The following is a 26,253-nucleotide window of genomic DNA, read 5'->3' as shown; positions in this document are numbered from 1 at the left end:
TCCCCGACCATCCGGCTGTGCTGTTTTGGAGACTCTGTGGCTCCTCCCCAATCTGTGCACTCTAAACTCTCATCTTTTAAGCCAGCCCGTGTGCCACCTCTCCTGAAAGTCTGCCTGCACACCTTCTCCAGTTCTGAGACTTCTAGCCATTCCGCATCCTCGAACATGCGGGTCTCTCACCACTCACGTGTTCATCCTCCTGCCTACTCTTTGAGGCAAGATCCCACACCCCCAGCCCACTTATAATACTTAACTTTATTATTATTATTATTTTGAGACAGGGTCTCCCTGTTGCCCAGGCTGGAGTGCAGTGGTACAATCTCGGCTCCCTGTAGCTTCCGCCTCCTGAGCTCAAGTAATCCTCCTGCCTTAGCCTTCTGGGTAGCTGAGATTACAGGCATGCACCACCACACCTGGTTAATTTTCTAATTTTTTTGTAGAGATGGGGTCTCCCTATGTTGCCCAGGTTGGTCTTGAATTCCTGGCCTCAAGCAATCCTCCTGCCTCATCCTCCCAAAATGCTGGGATTATAGGCGTGAGCCACCGTGCCTGGCCTATCTACTGATTTTCACTGCTTGTTTCCAAAAATGTGAGGTGCCTCACAGTGAAACAAAGAATACTGGGTGGAGCCCTCATGAATGAGATTAGTGTCCTCATAAAAGGAACCCCAGGGAGCTGCCGTGCCCCTTCTACCACATGCGGACACAGGGAGAAGGCACCGTCTATGAACCAAAGTGAGCCCTCTCCACACACTGAATCTGCCAGCACCTTGATCTTGGACTTCCCAGCCTCCAGAACTGCGAGGAAGGAGGTGGTCGATTTATGGGATTTTGTCATAGCGGCTCAAGAAGACTAAGGCAGGAGCCTGGCCGCACCCTCTACCCACAGCCCTGATGGGGTATCCCTTTCAGTACAGCCACCTGCTGAAAGGCTGGTCAATGCCATCCAACAAACACCTCTGCCCAAATCACCAACTCTGGCAATAACCTGCAATGCAACCAGAGGAACACCCGACAATTTTAAAAGATGCAAAGTGCAGTGTGTGGGCACTGAGGAAAGAGCCTGGCTGGAGCGTGAACACCAGCTCCCCCGCCAACCAGCCATGTGGGTTCCCTGCTCCAAAAATGAGCTCAGAAAATGAGCCAACCCCAACCCCGACCATCTCGGTCTGAACAGAGGTCAATCTAGATGATCTCATGGTCCCTTTCAAATCCGCAAGCTGGTATTCAAGTCAGAATATCCTGACACCAACGGAGGTTTCCCTGGGCCTTCCCAGGTGCAGCAGCCTGCAGCCTGGCCCCGTGACGCAGAGGATCCTGCGCCGGCTGTCTGTCTGCACTGCCCGCCTGCACCCCGGGCTCCTCGCCAACGGCCGCAGCATCTCCACCACCATGTCGGCTCTTAGCTGTAAGTGTGCACCTTAGGAGAGCCCTTTACATTTCTATTTTCCCACACATACATGATCTCTTAACACAGCAATCGAGACATGAATCCAGATTAAAACTCAAAACTGGAGAAGGCGTCTATATAAAGAAATTCAAAAATGGAGAAGGTGTCTATATAAAGACTGGTGGCAAGCTTTGAAAAAGAGACACAGTGACAAGTCCAAGAATAGCTCCTGTAAGTATGGTTGCAAAACTGAAAACCAGCGCCAGAAATACTTCTTGAAAAAGACTTGGGTTGTAAACCATCATCTTTGTCTATCATCTCAAATTAAATGAATAGACATGGGGTATTGTGGGGGGACCAGAGGAAGTACAAATGCGCCTAAATCTTCACCTTCCAAGCAAGGTGCGGGGGCATGTCGAAGGCTGTTCTGTTCATGACTAAGGGCAGTGTTGAGAAGCCCCCAGCTTGGACTCCCAGGCACAGGGGCAACCCCAGGGAGCAGACCCAAGCCAGGGCTGGGATCTGGGTGAAGGCTGCAGGCCAGCTTCCTCCTGCGGCTCTGCTCACTCACATGCACACGCCCACCTGGCGTTCAGGGCCCCTTCACATTCTTCATGAAGGTTGTTTATTTCACAAGAGGAAATGCACCCAGAGATGTGGGTGACTTACCCCCAAATCAGAGCCAGGACTCAAAGTCAGGTCCTATCAACACATTGTCTCCCCACCTCCTACAAAGTGGGGGGACCTAGCTGAGCCACCCCCCTGCTCCAGAGCCTCCTAACAAGACATGGCCATGCCCATCCTCCCATAGCCTCCAGACTCTTCTAGCAGGAGGCAGGCAGGTCCCCCAGGGCGGAGGAGAAGCCACCATGGCTGGGAGTGTTTCCACAGCCCAACTCATGCTGGCCACGTTTCTGCACCGGGGCCAATTCATCAACAACGTATTTTACTCTTGGGCAACCACAGTGGTTGACAAAGCATTTCCCCAAACATTATCTCATGTATTTTCTCAAGGCAACTTTGAAGTAAGTAACATTATCTCCATCTTAGAGATGAGGAAAACGATGCAGAACTTGGTTTTATAGCCACCCAGGGTGGTAACGATTCAAGGGTTTTCGTAATTCCCCAAAATACTTAAAGCAATATTCTGGCTCATAGACGCATGGTCCCCAACACCCATGACAGCAGGTGCAGGCAGCTGCTCGAAGGCCCAGAGCTCACCTTGTTCCCTGGACCCAAGGCAGCAGATGGAGGCTGTCAAATGTACTCCCAAGCCAGTGACCACAAGGCCAGACTCTGCAAACTGTTCAGTGTGTTGGGGCTGGGGCAGGGTGGGCACTGGGATCTGACCCTTTCACACTCTGTACAGGCACCGACTGGGAAGCTGCCTGCCCAGATCCCACAGGCAAGCAGGACGTTCACCTGGCATAGCCTGTGGACCTTGGGGAAGCATGCACAATGCCGTCTGGTGCAGCCTCTTTACTCCCGTGGGGAAAGGGGTGGGGAATGACTCCATCCATGTCTCCCCTTTTCCATGCAAACAGATGAGTCTCAGAATTTCAGCTGCTTTGACAGGACCCCATTATCTTGTTTTTATTGTTTTTTTTTTTTTTTTTGAGATAGAGTCTTGCTCTGTTGCTCAGGCTGGAGTGCAATGGCATGATCACAGCTAACTGCAGCCTTGACCTCCCTAGGCCCAAGTGATCCTCCCACCTCAGTCTCCCAAGCAGCTGGGGACCACAGGCATGTGCCACCATGCCCAACAATTTTTTTTTTTTTTTTGAGACGGGGCTTCGCTCTGTTGTCCAGGCTGGCGTGCAGTGGTGTGATCTTAGCTCACTCCAACCTCTGCCTCCTGGGGTCAAGCCATCAGCCTCCCAAGTAGCTGAGACTACAGGTGTGAGCCACCATGCCCGGCTAATTTTGTTACTTTTTTGTAGAGATGGGGCTTTACGACGTTACTCATGCTGGTCTCGAGCTCCTGGGCTCAAATGATCCTGCCATCTTGGCCTCCCAAAGTGCTGGGATTACAGGCATGAGCCACCACCACTGTCTCCCATTATTTCCCTACTTGACCACGTGTTAAACTTCTGCCAGGAACATGATAGAGGGCCCTATGGGAAGATGTTGAAATCATCTTTCTAACAAGTCCAGAGGCCTCTGGACTCCATGCCAGGCACCGACACACCCAGCCCCAGCCTTTAAGGTGCTCCAAGCTGCTCTTCATGCCTGCTCTATGCCACAGGCAGGAGTGACCTGGAGGCCTCCGCCCCTTGCACTGCTGAGAGGTGAGTGCCCAGCACTACAGGAGCCTAGAGCAAGCATCGGGCTTGGCCAGGCTGGGGAGGGGGTCAGGGAAGGCTTCCACCTGGTGGGGACATAACCAGGCTTATGCTTTGAGTCACCCAACAGGACTCCCACTAGACTCCACCACGTGCAACCTGCGTGGTTACTTCTCTCTGAGCCTCAGTTTCTCCATTATAACATTTCAGGGGAACTACATAATTGACAAGGGACAGTTCTAGGTTACAGAAGTCCCATTAATAAATGGAGACAGGGCCCAGCAAGGTGCCTCACACCTGTAATCCCAGCACTTTGGGAGGCTGAGGCCGGTGGATCATGAGGTCAGGAGATCGAGATCAACCTCGCTAACACGGTGAAACCCCGTCTCTGCTAACACAAAAAATTGGCCGGGTGTGGTGGCGGGCGCCTGTAGTCCCAGCTACTGGGGAGGCTGAGGCAGGAGAATCACGTGAACCCGGGAGGCAGAGCTTGCAGTGAGCCGAGATGGTGCCACTGCACTCCAGCCTAGGTGACAGAGCCAGACTCTGTCTCAAAAATAAATAAATAAATAAATAATAATAATAATAATAATAATAATAATAATAAAACATTGGTTGGGTGTGGTGGCAAAGACCTGTAATCTCAACACTTTGGGAGGCCAAGGTGGGCAGATCACTTGAGACCAGGAGTTCGAGACCAGCCAGGGCAACATAGCAAAACCCCGTCTCTACTAAAAATATAAAAATTAACCAGACATAGTGGTACATGCCTGTAATCCCCAGCTACTTAATCCCCAGCTACTTGGGAGGCTGAGGAGGGAGACTCACTTGAACCTGGGAGGTGAAGGCTGCAGTTAGCCAAGATCGCACCACTGCACTCCAGCCTGAGCAACAGAGCAAGACTCCATCTCAAAAATAAATAAATAATAAACCTTAACCTAAACCCTTACACATATACAAAAATTAATTCAAAATAAATCACAGATTTAAATGCAAAATGTAAAACTCTAAACCTTTTAGAAGACAGGAGAAACTATTTGAAACCTAGAGACGGCCAAGTGTTCTTAGACTTGACACCAAAAGCATGATCCATAAAACGAAAAAAATCGATAAACTGGAATATAAGAAAAGTAAAAACTTTTGCACCATGAATAAACAAGCCACAGAGTGGAAGAATATATTTGCAAGTCACAGATCTGGTAAATGACTAGCGTTGGAAATGTATCAAGAAAGCTCAAAAAGCTCCATGAGCTAGGCACGGTGGTTCACACCTGTAATCTCAGCACTTTGGAAGGCCAAGGTGGACAGATCACCTGAGGTCAGGAGTTCGAGAACAGCCTGGCCAACACGGCGAAACCCTGTCTCTACTAAAATAAAAAAATTAGCCAGGCGTGGTGGCGGGCGCCTGTAAACTCAGGAGGCTGAGGCAGCAGAATCGCTTGAACCAGGGAGGCAGAGGTTGCGGTGAGCCGAGATCGTGCCATTGCACTCCAGCCCCTAGGGGACAGAGCGAGACTCTGTCTCAAAAAAAAAAAAAAGCACCATGGTAAAAAGAAAACCAAACAATCCCACTTGAAAACAGGCAAAAGATATGAACAGACATCTCAGTAAAGAAGAGATACACAGTAAATAAAAATAAGCACATGAGGCCGGGTGCAGTGGCTCACGCCTGTAATCCCAAAATTTTGAGGAGCTGAGACAAGTGGATCAATTGAGGCCAGGAGTTCAAGACCAGTCTGGCCAACATGGCAAAACCCTGTCTCTACTAAAAATACAAAAATTAGCTGGGTATGGTGGTACACGTCTGTAATCCCAGCTACTCAGGAAGCTGAAGCAGAAGAATTGCTTGAACCTGGGAGGTGGATGTTGCAGTGAGCTGAGACTGCACCATTGCAATCCAGCCTGGGCGACAGAGCGAGACTCCATCTCAAAAAAAAAAAAAAAACAAAGGCCGGGCACGGTGGCTCATGCCTATAATCCCAGCACTTTGGGAGGCCGAGGCAGGTGAATCACGAGGTCACAGGAGATGGAGACCATCCTGGCTAACATAGTGAAACGCCGTCTCTACTAAAAATACAAAAAGAAATTAGCTGGGCACGGTGGTGGGCACCTGTAGTCCCAGCTACTTGGGAGGCTGAGGCAGGAGAATGGCGTGAATCCGGGAGGCAGAGTTTGCAGTGAGTGGAGATGGCGCCACAGCACTCCAGCCTGGGCGACAGAGCGAGACTCCCGTTGCAAAAAAAAAAAAGTTAAACATCATTAGCCATTAAGGAAATGCAAACTGAAAAACTGAAAACACCTCACATCCCATACCTGGGTACCAAAAAATATGTATCATATACCTATAAAACAAAAAATACTGACAATACCAAATGCTGACAAGGATGCAGAGAAACCTGATCTGCCATACACTGCTGGTGGGAAGATAAAATGGTACAGCCACCATGGAAAATAAGTAGTTTGGCAGTTTCTTTCTTTCTTTTTTTTTTTTTTTTTTGAGACACAGCCTTGCTCTGTCGCCCAGGCTGGAGTGCAGTGGCGCCATCTCAGCTCACGGCAACCTCTACCTCCCAGGTTCAAGCAATTCTTTGCCTCAGGCTCCTGAGTAGCTGGGATTACAGGTGCCCGCCACCATGGCCAGCTAATTTTTTTTGTATTTTTAGTAGTGACGGGGTTTCACCATCTTGGCCAGGCTGGTCTTGAACTCCTGACCTTGTGATCTGTCTGCCTCGGCCTCCCAAAGTGCTGGGATTCCAGGCGTGAGCCACCACACCTGACCCCAGCAGTTTCTTATAAAACTAACATGCATTTACTACACTGTAGTAGTAATCACTGTGGACATTTATTCTATAGGAATGAAAACATACATTCACACAAAAACCTGTACACAAATGTTCATGGCAGCCATATTTAGAATCATCAAAATCTGGAAAGAACCCACGTCCTTCAACAGGCAAAAGGTTAAACAAACTCTGGTACATCCAGAGCACGGAACAGTACCCAGCAAGAAAAGAAGAACAAATTACTGATACACGCAAGTGATCTAGATGGATCTCAGGGGCATTACGTTTTGTGAAACCAGCCAGTCTCAAAAGGTCGCATACTGCATGATCCATTTACGTAATATTCTCAAAATGACAAAGCTATAAAGATGGAGCATGGTGTAGTAGTTGGCAGAGGACAGTGACGATGATGGGTGGGGGATGTGCACATTTAAAGGGGTAACAAGGGAGTTCCTTCCAGGTGATGAAATCGTTTGTATCCTGATAGTGGTGGTGGTTACATGAATCTGCATGTGATAAAATTGAATAGAACCACACATACACCCTACATGAAAAACACAGAAAACTGAATGAATAAGGTCTGTATTTCAGTTAATAATACCGTTGGGCTGGGTGTGGTGGCTCACGTCTGTCATCCCAGCATTTTGGGAGGCCAAGGTGGGTGGGTCATCGGAGGTGGGGAGTTTGAAACCAGCTTGACCAACATGGAGAAACCCCGTCTCTACTAAAAATACAAAAATTTGCCCAGGGGACCTTTTTGTTTTGTTTCGTTTTTTGGATTTGGGGTCTCAGTCTGTCACCCAGGCTGGAGTGCAGTGGCACGATTTTCAACTCACTGCAACCTCCGCCTCCTGGGTTCAAGCAATTCTCCTGCCTCAGCTTCCCAAGCAGCTGGGACTACAGGCACCCGCCACCATGCCCGGCTAATTTTTGTATTTTCAGTAGAGATGGGGTTTCACCTTATTGGCCAGGCTGGTCCCTTGGACAGGGTGGTCTCAAACTCCTGACCTCATGATCCTCCCACCTCAGCCTCCCAAAGTGCTGGGATTACAGGCATGAGCCACCATGCCCAGCCAACAAATATTGATTGCTTTTCTACAAGATAACCAATAAATCTCTGAACAGACTGAGTCCCTCCCCATCTTACTACAGATTTCATAGAAAAATCTGTTGTTCTATCGTCTGAAGTTTTTTATTATGGAAAATTTCAAACATACAAAGCTGGAACAAATAGTGTAATGAATTTTTCCACTTATCTGTCACCGAGCTTTAACAGTTAGCAACATTGCGCAATCTTGTTGCATCTTTCCCTGTCTCCCAGATGTAACGTTAAATACTTCGGTATGCATCTGTACTTGACAAAGACTTTTTAAACTATTTTGAAATAATCGTAGGCTCACAGGAAATTGCAAAAATAGAATCTAGGGTCCTGTATGCCCTTCACCCAGCTTCCTCAAAGGGTGACGTCTAGTCTAGCTGTAGTACAGTATCAAAGCCCGGAAGTGGACATTAATAGTTTTTTTTTGTTTTGTTTTGCTTTTTTGTTGTTGTTCTTGCCCAGGCTGGAGTGCAATGGTGCAATCTTGGCTCACAGCGACCTCCACCTCTGAGATTCAAGCAATTCTCCTGCCCCAGCCTCCCGAGTAGCTGGGATTACTGGCATGTACCAAAATAATACGTCTGTCACTGATTTTATTTTTTTTATTTTTTATTTTTTTTTGAGACGGAGTCTCGCTCTGTCACCCAGGCTGGAGTGCAGTGGCCGGATCTCAGCTCACTGCAAGCTCCGCCTCCCAGGTTTACGCCATTCTCCTGCCTCAGACTCCGGAGTAGCTGGGACTACAGGCGCCCGCCAACTTGCCTGGCTAGTTTTTTGTATTTTTTAGTAGAGACAGGGTTTCACTGTGTTCGCCAGGATGGTCTCGATCTCCTGACCTTGTGATCCGCCCATCTTGGCCTCCCAAAGTGCTGGAATTACAGGCTTGAGCCACCGCACCCGGCCATCACTGATTTTAAAAAGAAAAAAAAATTCTCTCATAGCTGAACTCCTAAAAAACTACGTAACAATTTTCTAGTCCATTAAAAATTATCCAAAGCATTTCAGTGGGTTTTGGACTCGCTTGTTAAGAATTTTAAAATAAAATACCTTTCATTTCGTTTACAAAAACATGTGATTGGCATCAGGGAGGATGGAAATGTACTGGCCAAATTTCAACAAATCCTTTGCATACTCAGTGGACGGGATGGAAAAATGAGTAACCCGATTTAGAAAGAAAGCCAAGGATGTGTCTGTTCCGTGTGCAGCTTCCTGTCCCAGACAGGATCTTTTGCAGGGAAAGCAGCCATTAAAACCCAGTCTCCAAACAAGCTGAACGTGAAGCCAGACCTTCCAAACGCTCTCTCACTGAGCACAAAAGTGCGCACCCCAAAAAATGACCCTGTGTATGAACCCAGGAGGTTTTTGTACCATCAACAAAGTAAAAATTTTCTTTATTACATCTTTAGCTTGGCCTTTGGTTTCTGTTTTTGGTGTAGGTTTTATTACATACACAGTGAAACAGTAAAGTAATATATGTGTATACTTATTGTAACATACACTTATAATTACACCAATATCCACATATTGGGATGCATGCTCAAGAGGTTTTGTTCTGGTTTCTTTTTTACTGATAGGGCTGTGTGATCCCAAGGAAGTTTGGAGAGCAGTGCTGTAGTGATGGGCAAAGGTCCAAGGCTTCCTAATGGCTGCTGCTATTCCGAACCTCTCCTCTGCAATCTCTCTGCCTCTCCACCCTTCCCCAGACAAGGCCCCCTGGCTCAGTTCCAGGCTGCAGATCAGACAGAAAACAAAGTCAAGGACCCCCTCCTCCCCTACATACAGCCTACCTGCCAGTGAATGCAGTCTCCACACCTGTCTCTCATTCACACGCCACCCAGCAGGCGGCAAAGAGGCCAGGCCACGCAGTCTGCACTTTGTCCCAGGCTCTGAGATAGGGAACTGAGTTGGAACCTCAGTGCTGTCACCTGAGCTGGGCCTGAGACAGGTGACTGGACCTCTCTGACCATCTTTCTTGGGGAGAAGAGTCCGGATGCACTGTCCTGTAGCTAAGGCTTTCGGACTAAATGGATTTAAGAATTTAGAATTTTTCTGATTTTTTTTTTAGACTAAGTCTCGCTCTGTCATCCAGGCTGGAGTGCAGAGGAACAATCTTGGTTCACTGCAACCTCCGCCTCCCAGATTCAAGCGATTCTCCTGCCTCAGCCTTCCTAGTAGCTGGGATTACAGGCATGAGCCACCATGCCTGGCTAATTTTTGTATTTTTAGTAGAGACGGGGGGGGTTTCACCATGTTGGCAGGGCTAGTGTTGAACTCCTGACCTCAAGTGATCCACCCACCTCAGACTCCCAAAGTGCTGGGATTATAGGCATGAGCCACTGTGCCCGGCCGAATTTTTCAGATTTTAGAAAGGATTACGCTGCTAGACACAGTGACACTCCTGGAAGGGTGGGTGCAGCACCCCAAAAGCAAACATATAGTACTTTCATAGGAAAACATACCGTTAGTCACCCTAGGTAAGATATTTTTAAAGGCCATAATTAGTATCACATCAATTCAGGTCAGATTTTTGCAGCAGAAATTAGTCTGCTGCAGACTTAGGAAGAACCTTTGGGATTTTTGAGCGTTCTGGATTCTAGAACAGCAGAGAAGGGGATGTGGGCCTGGACCGTCCTCCAGAACTGTAGGGAGGCTGATGAGGAAGCAGACGTCGAGTGTGGTTTATGTCTATGCTTATTTTCAACTGTAATGGTATCCCTCCTCCCAAGCTGAAATCCACTGAGAATGTGGCAGGAGCTGGCCGTGGGACCCAAAGTCTCACTTCTCCCAAGACTGCCCCACCTCCCTCCTCTTCCAGGAAAGACGTCTTCCGGCTGGCCCCCCATCAGAGATATCCTCCTTTCTCAGATAAGCTACTCAGCTATGTCATCACTGAACTTGGCCACCTGCCTTGGAGTTTATTTCAGGAGCATCGCACCATCTCACCCAGATTCTATCGTCAGAGTCACTTTAAGAGGGGACACCTTACTGCTGCTATCCCCTCCGTCCATGGATTTTATTATGCGCTGTGTGGTGGGCTGAAGAATAATCCCTTAAAGATGTTGACATCCTAACCCCCAGAGCCTGTGAACATGCTACCTTACATGGCAAAAGGGACTTTGCAGAAGTGACTGAGTTAAAGGTCCTGAAATAAGAGATTATCCTGAATAATCTGGGTGGGCCCATGTCCTCACAAGGGTCCTCGTAGGAGGAACAGAGGAAAGAGGGAGAGCGAGAAGAGGGCAGTGTGACACAGGAAGCAGAGAGAAGAGAGTGGAAGCTGCTATGCTGCTGCCCTTGCGGATGGCAGAAGGGACCACAAGCCACAGATGCAGGTGGCTTCTAGGAGCTGGAAAAGGCAGGGAAATAATTCTCCCCCAGAGCCTCTAGAAGGAGCACAGCCCTGCTGACACCTAGATTTTAGCCCAGTGAAATACATTCTGGACTTCTGACCTCTAAAACTGTAAGATAATTAATGTGTGTGTGTGTGTGCGTTTTACTGGTTTTTCTTATTGTAAGTAAACTATAATCTGTGTTTGTTTTGTTTTGTTTTTGAGAGGGAGTCTCACTCTGTGGCCCAGGCTGGAGTGCAGTGATGCAATCTCGGCTCACTGCGACCTCCACCTCCCAGGTTTAAGCAGTTCTCCCACCTCAGCCTCCAGAGTAGCTGGGGTTACAGGCGCGTGCCACTATGCCTAATTTTTTTTTTCTTTTTTTTTTTTTTGAGACAGAGTCTCACTCTGTCACCCAGGCTGGAGTGCAGTGGCACGATCCTGGCTCACTGCAACCTCTACCTCCCAGGTTCAAGCGATTCTCCTGCCTGAGCCTCCCAAGTAACTGGGACTATAGGCGTGTGCTACCACACCCTGCTAATTTTTGTATTCTTAGTAGAGACAGGGTTTCACCATATTGTTCAGGCTGTTCTTGAACTCTTGACCTCGTGATCCGCCTACCTCAGCCTCCCAAAGTGCTGGGATTACAGGCGTGAGCCACCATACCTGGCCAAACACCTGGCTAATTTTTTATATTTTTGGTAGAGACAGGGTTTCATCATGTTGGCCAGGCTGGTCTCGAACTCCTGACCTCAAGTGATCCACCCACCTCAGCCTCCCAAAATGCTGGGATTACAGATGTGAGCCACCACACCCAGCCTAATTTGTGTTTTAAGTCACTAAGTTTCTGGTAATCTGTTGCAGCAGCAAGCAGCTTGCAGATGCAAAACAGAGGTTTGAAAGGCCGACGTCATTTGCCCACAATCACCTGACAAATGGTTCTTCCGACTGCCACTGCCATGCTATGAAGTCCGCAGAACTCTAGAGCCAGACCACCTAGACCTGACCTTCAGCTCTGCCACTGGCTAGCTTTGTGTCCATGGGCAAGTTACACAACTTGAGGCAAGTCTCCTTGCCTCAGCTTCCTCATCTATAAAACGGGGATGCAGCTATACCTGCCTCTGAGAGCGCGGGACGGAATAATGAGTGAATGCAGGCAGCACTGACAAGGTCTGGCACCATGTGGCGTCAGCTGCTATTGTCCTCCCACTTCCTCCTTCGGCCAGCCTGGGATTTCATGCTCCCAACAGTCTCCGGGACACAGGTCCTGTCGCTGGGTATTTGCTCTCTTTAAATCTTCTGAGGTCATATTTTCATTCATTAGTTTCAGATCCAAACCCTTTAGAGCTGCAGCCATGAAGTGCTCACTCAGGCAGTTGCCACCCACGGACCAAGCTAAACTGGCAATGTGTTCACATATACATCCCTGGAATATTCATGCAGCCTGGGAGGGCCTTTGTTCTTATTTAAAATAGATGGAGAAACTTCCATCTTACCATAACTTGCTGATTGGGGTCGGACTTGAGTGCTGTTCATCTGAACTGACCACTCTGCTCCTACTCCAGCCGCCTGGGAATGACAACGGGAATGAGAGCCGGCCCTCCTGCCTTTGGGGGTTGCCTGGGCTCTCTGGGCTTCTGGGCGGCTGCCTTGTGGGGGGAAGGCTGATCCACATCAGAGCAGGTCAGCAACCCACAGTCTGGCCCTTCTCCAGAGGGGATTAGAGGGAAAGAGCGGCCACTGGCCTGGCAGTTCTGCCTGGTGAGCCTTTTGAAAAGGATCACATGCCCTCACAAGGGGTCAGGGGTCCACAGCTCTCCTTCCATCTCCCCTTCAATCAACACAAACAAGCTGAGGCCACTCTAGCAGTTCCACATTTCTCCCCCTTCTCCTGGGGCCAAGTTCCCAGGAATCTCTCAACCAGGAAAGAAAAATCATCCAATCATGTACACATCTGTCACTTGGGTGGGGGTGCAGAAATAAAGAGGAACAACAAAGAAATCCAAAGTCCCTCGGCAAGGGCTGACTCAATTCAGCCTTGTAATTAGGTTCTTTTCTTTAGCACATACCAGTCCTAACTTTGATGATCTCAGTTTTCTCTCAAATTGAGAACAACAGACCAACGCTCAGTCTCTTTAGCTGGACTTTTGAGCCCCTCTACATGTGACCACCTTCCCAGCCAGCTAAAATCCCATTGGGCACTGAGCAGATGGGTCCCCCTGCAGATTCAGCATCCTGAGCCCCAACAGTCCTACCACCCCATGGGAGCAGGCTAAGCCAGGACCCCTGCACCTGCTCCGTCCCTGTAAGCAAGAAGCCCGGCTCCAGTCAGGACACCCTGGATTTCTCATCCCAACCTGAATTTCATTCATGTAAACACATACGGAGTCAGGTAAGCCTTCAACCCACCCTGGGTGTATACCCAGCAATGAGCGCACATGCCCCCAAAGACAAGAATGAATTTCACCGAACAGGCTGGACATAACCCAATGCCTGTCCACAGGAGAACGAATAAATAGTGGTATATTTGGTGAACTCCTACACAGCAGAGAAAAAACCAAAGGGCCACTACAGGCAACCTGGATGATCTGACAGTGCTGAGGGAAGGCAGCCAGACACCGAGGAGTCCGTTCTGTACACTCCGTGTGTGGGAGGCCCAAACAGGCAGCAGCACCACGCAAAAGTGCCGAGGTATGAGTGGTGACTACCGAGGGAGGGTGGGTGGCCAGGAGGGGGCCCCAGGGAGCTTCCTTGGGTGCAGGAACCATTGTGTGGCTTGATCTGGGCAGTTTACACAGGTATTTACAGATGTGAAAATCCATCAAGCTGTACATCCAAGATTTGTATACTTTACTATAGTCAGTTAAACCTCCGCTAAAAAGTTTTAAAACATACATAAATACCTTTGAGCAGCTTTTATGTGCTAAGTCCAAAGGGTATCTCAAAGACTCTGATCCTTTAAGAGCTTACAGTCTAGAGGGGAAGAAAAATACATGCAAATAACAAAACAAGGTTGTCCATGGCCAGTGGGACAGGTAATAGGAATAGGTCAAGGGTACTGGTATTACTTGTGATTTGGGGCAGGTGGCAGAATAAATTGATTAAATACAGGAGTTACAGGCGCACCTTTACCTGTGTCCAGATTCCACTGCTGGAGGTATGACCTAGATAAAGTATTTGCTCTGCTTCCTGATCTGTAAGAGGGAATCAGAGTTGCCGTGTGTCAAGGGTTCTCAAGGATGCAAGGAAGGAATTGCACATAGCACACAGCCCAGGGCCTTGGCATCAAGACACGTGACTATTGCATTCCTGCTTCGAGGCTGGGCCTGCCTGGTGCCAGGCACTGGGGTACATTCACAGATGTCAAACAGGCCCTGACCCCCAAACTTCCAATCCCACCACAAAGAGGGTGGCTACACATTCACTCACTCAGCATACATCTAGCAAATCAGGGCCTATGAGCATTACAAGACTTTGCCCAAAAGGAGCCCAGAGCCCAGTGAGGAATCAGATACCTAGGAAACAATGTAAAAATCCCCAAGTGCCAGCAGAGAGAAACAGACACAGAAGCCAGGGAGGTCAGAGGGCAGTACAGAGGTGGAAACTAAGCTGGCCCTTGAAAGTCAGACAGGAACTGCGCACGTGGAAACTGCTTTGGAGGGAAAGGCAGCCAGAGGAAACTGCGTGAGCAAAGGCACAGTGGCAGGGAGTTAAGGGGGCAGACAGGAAAGGGTGACAGGCCAAGTGCAGCTCAAGAAGAGGCCCAGTAAAGGGGGCCCGGGACACCTAAGACTAAGTTAAACTGTATTTTGCTGTCAGTGAGGAAGCCCCCAAAGGTTTCAGAAATCATCATGTGAGCCGATCAGAGCAAGGGTTGAAAACGAGGCCGGGCGTGGTGGCTCACGCCTGTAATCCCAGCACTTCGGGAGGCTGAGGTGGGCAGATCACAAGATCAGATCAAGACCACCCTGGCTAACACGGTGAAATCCCTTCTCTACTAAAAATACAAAAAATTAGCCAGACGTGGCGGCATGCGCCAGTAGTCCCAGCTGCTGGGGAGGCTGAGGCAGGAGAATGGCGTGAACCCGGGAGGTGGAGCCTGCAGTGAGCCGAGATCACGCCACTGCACTCCAGCCTGGGTAACAGAGCGAGACTCCATTTAAAAAAAAAAAAAAAAAGAAAAGAAAGAAAATGACAAAGTCAGCCAATGGCAGTGTGTCCAAGGGGCCCAGAGAGTGGCTCCATCTCTCCAAGGCTGGGACTGGGGGGTCGTATTCACCAAGCAATACCTAAGCCCTAACACTCAGCCCCTTTGTGAGAAGCAAGCACATATTTTTTTATTTGTGGTCTGGGGCCTGAGTGAGGCTCCTGTCCTTGAGAAGTAGTCAGAGCCTTGACCTTCCTACACTGGGCAGGAGGCAAGGTTACAGTCCTTATGTTTTTATTTATTTTATTTTGAGACAGAGTCTCGCTCTGTAGCCCAGACTGGAGTACAATGGCATAATCTTGGCTCACTGTAAACTCGGCCTCTGGAGTTCACCTGATTCTCCTGCCTCAGCCTCCGGAGCAGCTGGGATTACAGGCGTGTACCACCACGTCTGGCTAATGTGTGTATTTTTAGTGGAGATGGGGTTTCATCATGTTGGCCAGGCTCGTCTTGAACCCCTGACCTCAAGTGACCCTCCAACATCGGCCTCCCAAAGTGCTGGGATTACAGGCATGAGCCACCGCACCTGGCCTATTTTAATTTCTTGGAAAGGCCTACATTCACCTGCTTCAGCAATCAAAAGGAACATGGGATCTCCAGCAAACAAGCAACCTTCTGGCACCCAGCAGCCCCTCCAGAGGCATCACAATCACTAACTTCCTGGGTCTGCCCAGAGACCCCCTGGGCATAGACAAGCAAAGACACTTCCGATTCCCTTCCCTTTTACACTGATGGCAGCTCCGAGACACACGGCCCAGACCTGCTTCTTTCCTCAGCAATCCACCTTGGTGATCCATCCGGCACACTGCGTGGAGCCTCCATCTTATTTATCATGGCCACGCGGTATCCCAAGTTTGGACGGGCCACAGTTTGTTCATGGCTCCCTATGAATGAACATTTAAGCTGCCTCCAATCTTTTGCTATTACAAATAAGGTAACAATGACTAATCTTGCAAATAAATCATTTTGCACACGTGTTAACGCATCTGTAGGATAAATTCTGAGAGGCAGAGCTGCTGGTGAAAGTGTAGAAACATCTGTAATTTTGGAATATATTGCCAGAGAGGCACAGTACATTTAAATTGTTCATCCAAGAAATGAGCCTCAATGTTGGGGGAAATATAGACAACATGTAGGTTTCTGTTTGCTTTTTGAGATGGAGCCTCGCTCTGTCTCCCAGGCTGAAGTGCAGTGATGCAATCTCAGCTCACTGCAACCTTTGCCTCCCAAGTTCAAGCGATTCTTCTGCCTCAGCCTCCCAAGTAGCTGGGATTACAGGCGCATGTCCCCACACTGGGCTAATTTTTGTATTTTTACAAAATACAAAATGAGAGATGAGGTTTCACCATGTTGGCCAGGCTAGTCTCGAACTCCTGACCTCAAGTTACCTGCCCACCTCGGCCTCCCAAAGTGCTGGGATTACAGGCGTGAGCCATCATGACCAGCCAATACATAGTTTAAAGTTGTCCATGTGAAGAAACGGTAGAGAAAGACTGTTCTCAACAAATGGAGCTCTGGGTAGGGAGACGGTGCTGAACCCACACCGGCCCCACCTCACTTGGTGCTCCGGTCCACATGCTTGCATTTCCCAGCTGTCAGTAAAAGGCTAGGCCCACTTGGTCCCTTGATCCTTCTCAGGGCTCTGATGGCCTGGTCCCAGAGCAGGTGAAGTGTGAACAGTGACCTGAGCCACTATGACAAGCAGCCATAATTGACCTCCCCAGGTGCCCTACCAGAGGAGGAGCAGGCAGGCCAGGCGGGAGGGGGTGGGGGTGCAGAGCCCAAGAGGGCCAAGGGCTTCCAGTCTAACCATTCCAAATGAGTGGTGAGCATCTCCTGCCACATCCTCTGCACAAGCTGCTGGGGACACCACAGCCATGCAAGACCCCACTCCCATTCCATGACATTCACTCGACTGGCTCTGCTCCTGGGTCCATCACAGATCTGTTACGTAACTCTTATGCCCAACAGCCATCGCCACCTAAGCATCAAGCCAGGGAGTCGAGGAGATGGAGGCGGGTCTCTGGAAGGCACACTGAGTGTCAAGTGAGGACAGCCGAGTCTATACAGAAGCAGGGCAGGCCTTTCTCCCACTTCCACAAATCTGGCCCAACTACTGCAAACTGGGAATAGAAGGAAAGGTCTTCTGCCTCCAGCCAAGTAGGGGATACCTCTTAGCAAACCAAAGGCAGTGTTTGAAAGAACCCTTGTCAACTTACCTCCCAGCCCAAGCCCTGCTCCCACTGACTGAGACGGCCAGGCACTCTAGCAAATCAAATCATGCTTACATGCTCTGAGGTTACTGTTATTAAAATTCTTCTAACCAATGCATCCCGCATCTATCTTTCTTCTCAAAGCAAATATGTATTATTTTGGAAAATCTACATTTTCCTACATCCTATTTATTTAAACTTCATTGATAAATTTGTGTATACATGCACTTCCTCCTCCTGGAGGTGAGGCTAGGACCCTACGTGTTCTGGGAAGGGGTCACGAGACCTCTGCTCCTTGAGTTACCTGCCTCTCTTATTCCTCTGTGTGTGCTCAAGGTGGTCCCACTCCCTGCAAAGCCCTCCTGCACTTCACCCACCAACCTCCACTGTCCACTGAGCCTCAGTTCAACTGCCCTTGCTCCAGAGAGCACTGGCTCCTCAGCTCACCCCCAGGCAGAGCCAACTGCTGCCTCCGGGAAACCCCATGGTTTTAACCTGAAGTTTTATTCACGTGCTTTCCGGGTCTAAGCAGCAATCCAATACACTGGGCTTCCCAGTGGGGCTGCAAGCTCCCCAAGGGCAAATCTGTGTTGGGGGCAGCTACTCAGCAGCAAGGGCCCAGGACTCAAAACCAGAAAACCTGGGTGCTTCCTCCCCCAGGATCTTAGGCAATTCACCCCTCTGAGCCTCAGTCTCTCCATCTATAAAATAGGTGCAATAATTTCAAGGTTTCAGGGCAGTTAAAAGGATTACATTTGAAATATAATTTGCAAAGCCCCACAAAATCCAATGAGAATAATATGATTAGCATGTTAATATTAACTAATATCCTCACACATACCCTTCACCAATATCTATCATTGTGCCTCGTAGGCACCCAAACTAATTGCTGATGGGATCCCAGATTCACTGCTCATTCTGGATGAAACAAAAACCACAGGTACTAGAGATAGAGACGAGGAGGCTCTGCCAGTAGCTACAGTGGGGCCATGGGGTTAGTTATTTTCTCTCAGAGCTTTTCGGTAAATGATGACCCAGAGGGCTTTGGGGAACAGCCCTGCTGAGTGGAGTGGAGGTTCTCAGTCACTTGCCAGCAGGACAGGGTCCCCCTGGGTGCAGGCAGTCCACAGGGGTTGGAGCAGGAGATAAATAAAGGTACCAAGCTCCACACATGTCCCTTGGAGTAGGGGGGCTAACTGATCTGAAAATCCCTTTGAAGGTAACAGAGGCAGTAACTTCCGGAGGTCTCACTGCACTCCCTCTGTTGGGGAGGGGGACCATCTGGGACTGCCCGTGACCACAAGTAAAGGGCCTACGGATCCTGGCTTCCCAACGTGGAGGCTGGAGTCTTCAGGAGATCACCAAACATTTTAGGTTGGGAAAGAAGTAACAGGCACATGTGCTTCCACGTTTCTCCTTCCACCTTCATGATCATGTAACCTGCCCTACCTCCAAACCACAGCCTTGGAAGCTAAAGGCATTCTAATTGAGGACTTCATCAGAGCCTGTGAGGTGAGAAAAGAGGGTGCGAATAGTGCCCCTTGCCTTGGCAGGAGTGAAGCTCAAAGAGGGCAGGTGGCTTGCCCAAGGTCACAGCTGGGTTTCCTGACTCGATTCAGTGCCCTGTTCACCACTTCTGCAATGGTGCCATCCAGCTAAAAAAGGTTGAAGACCTCATCTTTCCTGCAGAGAATCTGAAACAAAGCACGAGGGCTGTTTTAGAACTTCTCTGATTCTTTTCTATCTATAGCTACCTTTCAAATGCTATGGGTAAATATTTATAACTCAGTATTAAGCAAACAATGAGATAACGCATGTTTATGCCTAGAAAGAACACTTGCCCAGCCGGGCGCGGTGGCTCAAGCCTGTAATCCCAGCACTTTGGGAGGCCGAGACGAGCAGATCACGAGGTCAGGAGATGGAGACCATCCTGGCTAACACGGTGAAACCCCGTCTCTACTAAAAAATACAAAAAAAAACTAGCCAGGCAAGGTGGCGGGCGCCTGTAGTCCCAGCTACTCGGGAAGCTGAGGCAGGAGAATGGCGTGAACCTGGGAGGCGGAGCTTGCAGTGAGGCGAGATCCGGCCACTGCACTCCAGCCTGGGCGACAGAGCGAGACTCCGTCTCAAAAACAAAACAAAACAAAAACAAAACAAAAAAAAAGAACATCTGCCCAAACTTGAACCATGATTACTTCTTGATTTGGAAATTTGGGGTAATTTTTATTCTTATCCCCAATCTTTTCTAGGTTTCAAGTTTACTATAATCAACAAGTACTACTTCTAATCTCAGAGAAGCCTATTGTTTTTCAAAGGTACAACACTGAGAATAATGTGGCAAACTTTTCACCAAATATTCACTTAATGGGATGTGACTTTGTAAAACATGGTTGAGCTGGAAGTGACGCAGGTTCAGCACAAAGACTTTCTGGGTGGATCATCCCCCTGTGGTTTCCATCCCAGACAAGGAAAAGGAGGTGTCCACCAAGCTTCCTGTCTCCCATCACAGGCCTAAGACCTCCCACACCAGCCAGCCAGACTCAAGGCTGTTTAGTGAGCACCGCTGGCTCCTGGAATAAACAATCCTGTTCGAATCACCCCTAATATATGTCTTTTTTTTTTTTCTTTTTGAGATGGAGTCTTGCTCTGTCATCCAGGCTGAAGTGCAGTGGCATAGTCTCAGCTCACTGCAACCTCCGCCTCCCAGATTCAAGCAATTCTTCTGCCTCAGCCTCCCAAGTAGCTGGGACTGTAGGCATGTGCCACCACACCTGACTGATTTTTGTATTTTTAGCAGAGATGGGGTTTCACCATGTTGGCCAGCCTGGTCTCCAATTCCTGAGCTCAAGTGATCTGCCCACCTCGGCCTCCCAAAGTGCTGGGATTACAGGCGTGAGCCACCACACCCAGCCATATCCATCATTTTTCAAGAATAATTATAGCTTTATCTTGAGTGGCAGTGCCACGAACCCATCCAACCATTCATTTGTTTAATCAAAAACTACTTCATACCTACTCTACGCATTTCGCCAGACACTGAGCCATGATTAACCTAAGACTGGAAAAGTTACCAACCAGAAGCCATGCACCATCCTTCTACGCCGTACCCGGGCATAGGGCTTCAGCCACACTAAAACAGCAGCAAACAGACACGTGAACAAATGCTATCTGGGTGTCTGGCCTAATTTCAGTTCTCAGCTACCTCTGCATTTAGATTTATCCTCTCCAGTCCTGAGGACAAGCAGTTTGGGAACGAGTGCCTGGTAAGAATGCTGGCGAAGGCTGGGCACGGTGGTTCACACCTGTAATCCCATTACTTTGGGAGGCCAAGGTGGGTGGATCACAAGGTCAGGAGTTCGAGACCAGCTTGGCTAACATGGTGAAACCCCATCTCCACTAAAAATACAAAAATTAGCCAGGCGTGATGGTGGGTGCCTGCAATCTCCACTACTTGGGAGGCTGAGGCATGAGACTCACCCAGGAGGCGGAGGTTGCGGTGAGCCAAGATCTCGCCACTGCACTCCAGCCTGGGAGACAGAGGGAGACCCTGCCTGAAAAAAAAAAAAGAAAAACAAAAAAAAGAATTCTGGGGCCGGGCGCGGTGGCTCAAGCCTGTAATCCCAGCACTTTGGGAGGCCGAGACGAGCAGATCTCGAGGTCAGGAGATCGAGACCATCCTGGCGAACACGGTGAAACCCCGTCTCTACTAAAAAAATACAAAAAACTAGCCGGGCAAGGTGGCGGGCGCCTGTAGTCCCAGCTACTCAGGAGGCTGAGGCAGGAGAATGGTGTAAACCCGGGAGGTGGAGCTTGCAGTGAGCTGAGATCTGGCCACTGCACTCCAGCATGGGTGACAGAGCGAGACTTCGTCTCCAAAAAAAAAAAAAAAAAAAAAAAAATTATTGTGGACTTAGACGCATTGTTAGTACCTGCACCACGTGCTTTTCCACAGAGGCGGAGGCAATGGGGAGGGAATGAGAAATCTACAAATTGGGTGACCCTTTAATTCTTCTCTCCGTGGCCCCCTCCCACTCTACTTCTTCCTGTTTCTCTCCTCTCTGAGGCTGAGAAGATCGCATTCAGCAAACATTTATTTCAGGTCTACTAGGTGCTGAGTCTCAGTGTCAAACAACTTCATAGACGTGAACTCAGATCTCTGCTTTGCATGCACTCTTCCTTCTGCCTGGAGCCCACTTCTTCCTCCACCTTAACACACATCACATCACCTCACCAGACAATTGCCCGCCCAGGTGACAATGGCCTAATGTTCCCTCAGAGCCCCCAGGACAATCATAATTGCTTGTGTGTCTGATTTCTCTCTCCCCAGCTGCACTTGGCTCCTAAGGAAGACTCCCCACAAACAGCCTGGCACACAGACCTGCGATGCCTCCTTCTCAAATAAATGAATGGGCCTGTAAGGTCATAATAAAAGCATGTCCTGCGTGCCAGGTACACAGGAGCTCCATGCTCACTGGTCATGCCAGCCACATGACGGCCACACTGTTATTACTCCCATCTTACAGATGAAGGAAAGTGTATCATTTCATTTGTCCCCTATTCTGAAACCCGGTAAGCTTCTTGCCCAAGGCCACAGGGCTAATAAACATGCAGACTTCAACTGCATCTCCCAATTCTCTCTCCAGGTCACCAGGACTGCTCAGCGCATTACCTCCCTCTCTCCCTCCTCCTCTCATGCTCCTAGGGACCACTTCTTTTCTTTTCTTTTTTAAAGACAGAGTCTCGCTCTGTCACCCACCAGGCTGGAGTGCAGTGGCGCCATCTCAGCTCACTGCAACCTCCGCCTCCCAGGTTCAAGTGATTCTCCTGCCTCAGCCTCCCAAATAGCTGGGACTATAGGTGTGTGCCACCATGCCTGACTAATTTTTTTAGTAGAGACAGGGTTTCACTGTGTTGGCCAGGCTGGTTCTCAAACTCCTGACCTCAAGCAATCCACCCACCTTGGCCTCCCAAAGTGCTGGGATTACAGGTGTGAGCCACCACACCCAGCCTAAGACTCTGTCTTAAAAAAAAAAAAAGTTCCAGCTGACCAAGCATGGTGGTTCACACCTATAATCTCAGCACTTTAGAAGGCCAAGGTGGGAGGATCTACTGGGCCCAGGAGGTAGAAGCTGCAGCAAGCTATGATAGCACCACTGCACTCCAACCTGGGCAACACAGAGAGACTCCATCTCAAAAAACAAAAAAAGTTCCAGCTCAAAGGAGCCAGATCCCAGCAGGCAAGAGGTCAGCAGTAGTGCAGACACCATTACAACAGTGGGCTCCAGAGCCTGCCCTGGGTCACACAGGGTCTTCAAGACCAGAAGCTGCTAGAAGACAAGAGAAAGGCAGCGGGGTCTAACAGTGATGCCAGGGGCTATGGGAGAGCCAGCGGGACAGAGGCCTGGTCTTCCAGAAGTTCTCTGCAGGAATGAAGGAGGGATAAGAAGAGATGCTAATACCGCCCCGTAACACATGGCTAAGCATGTCACAACCTTCCAGAAACTTTCAAGGCCTCCCTGTTGACTACATCAGGATCGAGTTCAAACTCCTTGGCAGGGCCTCCAAAGGTCTTCAGGACACAGACCCAACACAGTCACAAGCAGTTCAATCCTCCGCGTCTGAGAGGTGAGGCAGCTCAGACCTCCACATCTGCCCGGAGTTCCCTCTAACTGGAATGCCCTCCTTCTCCTTCATAGGTCGAGCACCCCTCATCCTTCAGGACCGACTTCCAGCACTCCAGGGTTACAGGGGAGGAGCATGGGCTCTGAGGTCAGACCTACTCGTTCAAAACTCAGCTGTTCCACCCTCTGCTGCCTCCCCTACAAAATGCAGACAGTGACAGCCCCCATCTCATTGGGTGGTAGGAAAATTAAATACAGTAATTCATGAAAGTGCTTTGAACTGTGCCTGGCACACAGTAAGTGCTCAATAAACGGACTGTTGTTCCTATTGTCCTCTGGGCCCCTTTAGGGACCTCTGTTTCCACCACAAGGAGGGCACTGTCTTGCACATATTTATTACACATCGGGCTCCCTCTGCCAACCACCTTTTAGAGGGCTGCTCCCAGCACAGTGCAGGGCAGCATGGTCTTCCGTGAGTGCTTACTCCCTGGGGCTGCAGGGCCTGGGGCAGACCCCACACAGAGCTCTCCCAGGGGCCCAGCTATTGGCCTCCCAGAACTCCCACACCAAATCCACAGTCTACAGGCCCAGAGCTGTGACTTGGTTTCAAAACAATAAAAGGCTGTACCCTGCCTTGCTGGGGCTGTTTCCACTCCAGGGAATTTACAGAGAGAAATGAGCACAGCAGGGACTGGAAATAGCACTGAGCCCTTCTCAGGGTGAGAGACTGGACAGGCCAGCCAGAGACCAGGAGCAAAACCTCTAAGACAGAGAGGGAGAAAACGGCCTCCAGACAGAAGCCCCAGCTCACAGAACTCGGCCAACAGGAATGAACTAGGACAAGTGCCTCACTCACCCTTCTACCTCGAAGCTCTTTTTTCCACTTGGTTGGAGAAATTCAGAAGGGGCTCCTTGCATAACCCACCACCACGGTGGATGCAACAAATAAGACATCCAGAATCCACTGCACGAAGGCTTTTGGGGAATTCACAGTGCCTTCTCCACCCACATTAGCTACTGGAGCCTCGTATCTGGATTGGGGTCACTAAATCAGTGTCCATCTTCCCAGCAGACTGGGAGCCCCTAGAAGGCAGGCACCAGGTCGCACTGACCATCACACCGCTATGCCCCAGCACAGTGCCTGGCACATAGATGCTCAGTAAGTTGCAAGATAAGATCTGGCAGCAAGAGAGAATTCCTGGTTCAAGGATGATTCCCTCCAGGCTTGCCACAGATCATGGAGAAGAGCATCATGAATTCCCTCTGGGCCTCAGTTTACCACATCCACAAATAGGGACAACCGTTCCTTACTCACACAGCTGCTGTGCAAATTACACGGGAAAATATACGTGGAAAGCACAAAAGCCTCAGATGAACGCCAGTCATCCTTCAGGCTTCAGCACAACCATCTCCTTATGACAGAATCTTTTCTGTGGCCACGATCCTCCTTCCCGGGCACTGAACCTGCCCCTGTACTCCTACTCCTTTGTTTGGTATTTTTCACATCACTGTGATCACCCATTTCCAAGTCTGATTCCCCCACGCTTGAGAGCTCCTTGATGGCTTGGGCATCAAATGTTTGTGTCCAGGTGCGCACACATACCTGGTTGCTGGGGCTCTCCCACCCCAGCGTCCCAGGTCCCAACTCTGATACGCACAGCACCCTTGACAAGATTCAGAGGTGCAGAGCCTAGGGATCCTACCAAGGAAGCTGAATAGGGAGATGCAAAGGGACACTGTAGGCATAACCTGTCAACGAAGTCACACCTCTGAGACCTGCACCGCCTCTGCAGGTGCAGGTGAGCTTGTTTGCCTGGCTGACTCTGCAGCGCAGGGCCTCCAGGGCACAGATTGCTGCTTCTTTCCTTACAAAAGCACCAGCAGTCAGATAAATAATACATGGCCTTCACTTCACCACAGGTATCAGGCATGCAAACACCTGCTTTGCCCCAAAATGCCCTGGAAGGGAGGGAGGAGTAAAACGTCTAGCCTTATACAACACCCCCAGAGGGGATATGTATTGGGAATCCATGCCCAACCCCCAGCCTAACTGCCTTGCTTTGGCCTGGAGCCACCCAGCACTGGAGGTAAGTGGATCCAAGCGAGGTACCAAGGGTGTGCCCGGGAAGGAAATGTACAATCCACGGGAAGGATACATACACCCAAAACCAGTCTTTGGTTGGTCCCGGCTGGAGGCAAACATCTTTCGAGCCCCAGGTCCCAGTCGATCGCCTTCCAGACCTGCGGATCTGTGTGCCGGGCGTGTACACCCTCCACTCACGACGCAGCCCCGAAGGTCCCCCGCCGACCACCCTCCCAGGTCACTGCCACCCGCACAGGTCACGGACGCCTCCCCCACTCACTCGGCCGTGCCAGGCGCCAGCACACCCACCCAGGAGCACACAATCCCTCTTGCAAAGCGCCTGTCCATCCGCCTCCCTCTCCCGGGGCCAACCCCCGGGCAGGTCCGATTACACTCCAGGCGCTGCCCCCGCCACGCTGGCGTGGAAAGGGAGCGGGCACACCCACGGGTGACCTCGCGGGGAGGAGGGGAGGCACGGGTTGGGAGACGGATGCCCCCTCCCTCCGCGGCCGCGCCGGCCTCCTTAGTGCCCTCCCCGCCCGGGCGCCAGCGGCCGAAGCCGGGCGTCCCTCGCGCGGGCCTCTCCGAAACAAGCAGCCCCCCGCGCTTGGGAGTCGCAGTTCCCCCTTGGGGCTCCCGGGCGAGACCGGCCAGACTGGATACCTCAGGAGCCCATGGCGGTGGCGGCGTGCGCGGACGACGCGCGGCGGCCGGGCTCCGCGAGCGGGGCGGGCGGTAGGCGCCGCAGCCCTGGAGTCTGCGCCGCAGCCCTGGAGTCTCCGCCACGGCCGGCGCGTCCCGGGCCCAGCGGTGTGCTGCCGCGGCGCGCATGCGCACTGGGCTCGCCGCCGGGGAGGGCGGGGCGGCGAACACGGCTGAGATCACTGCCTGGGCCTTAAAGGGGCCGCGCCCGGAACCCCAGCCCGACGCCCCGAGGGTTGGGGCGCGACCCGCGTTCTCCTGCCACTCACAAAACCAACTACGACCGGCCCCTAACCTCGAGAACTTTCTGGGCTGCGATCTCTGCCCCTGACCCTAACTGGCGCTTCACTTCTCTTAACCCTAATTTCCTCCATTTGAGCCTGTTTTGAAGATGAAACGAAATACAATGGCTATTTGTTGAGTGAAGGATGCGTGTGGAATTGTGGAATGAACGTGGACCGAGTGTTGTGTGCAATTAGGCCAGATGAAATTGCAAAGCACTGAAAGAGGCTTTTTCTTCCCGCTCCACTTAGCAGCGATTCTTT

General features: G+C 50.3%; 1 protein-coding gene across 1 annotated transcript in view; it reads right to left on the bottom strand.

The window, feature by feature from the left end:
* Positions 1 to 25,838, bottom strand: part of TMEM184B (transmembrane protein 184B) — a 54,104-nt gene extending 28,266 nt beyond the window's left edge. Inside the window, exon 1 of the mRNA XM_010389233.2 lies at positions 25,670 to 25,838. Coding sequence (XP_010387535.2) covers positions 25,670 to 25,837 — 168 coding nt within the window. The 5' untranslated portion in view covers position 25,838. The remainder of the gene's footprint in view (positions 1 to 25,669) is intronic.
* Positions 25,839 to 26,253: the final 415 nt, after the last annotated feature.

The sequence above is a fragment of the Rhinopithecus roxellana genome, chromosome 13 (genome assembly GCF_007565055.1).
Source record: "Rhinopithecus roxellana isolate Shanxi Qingling chromosome 13, ASM756505v1, whole genome shotgun sequence".
Classification (NCBI taxonomy): Eukaryota; Metazoa; Chordata; class Mammalia; order Primates; family Cercopithecidae; genus Rhinopithecus; species Rhinopithecus roxellana.
The sequence above is the reverse complement of the archived record's forward strand: the minus strand, read 5'-3'. Positions and strand labels throughout refer to the sequence as shown.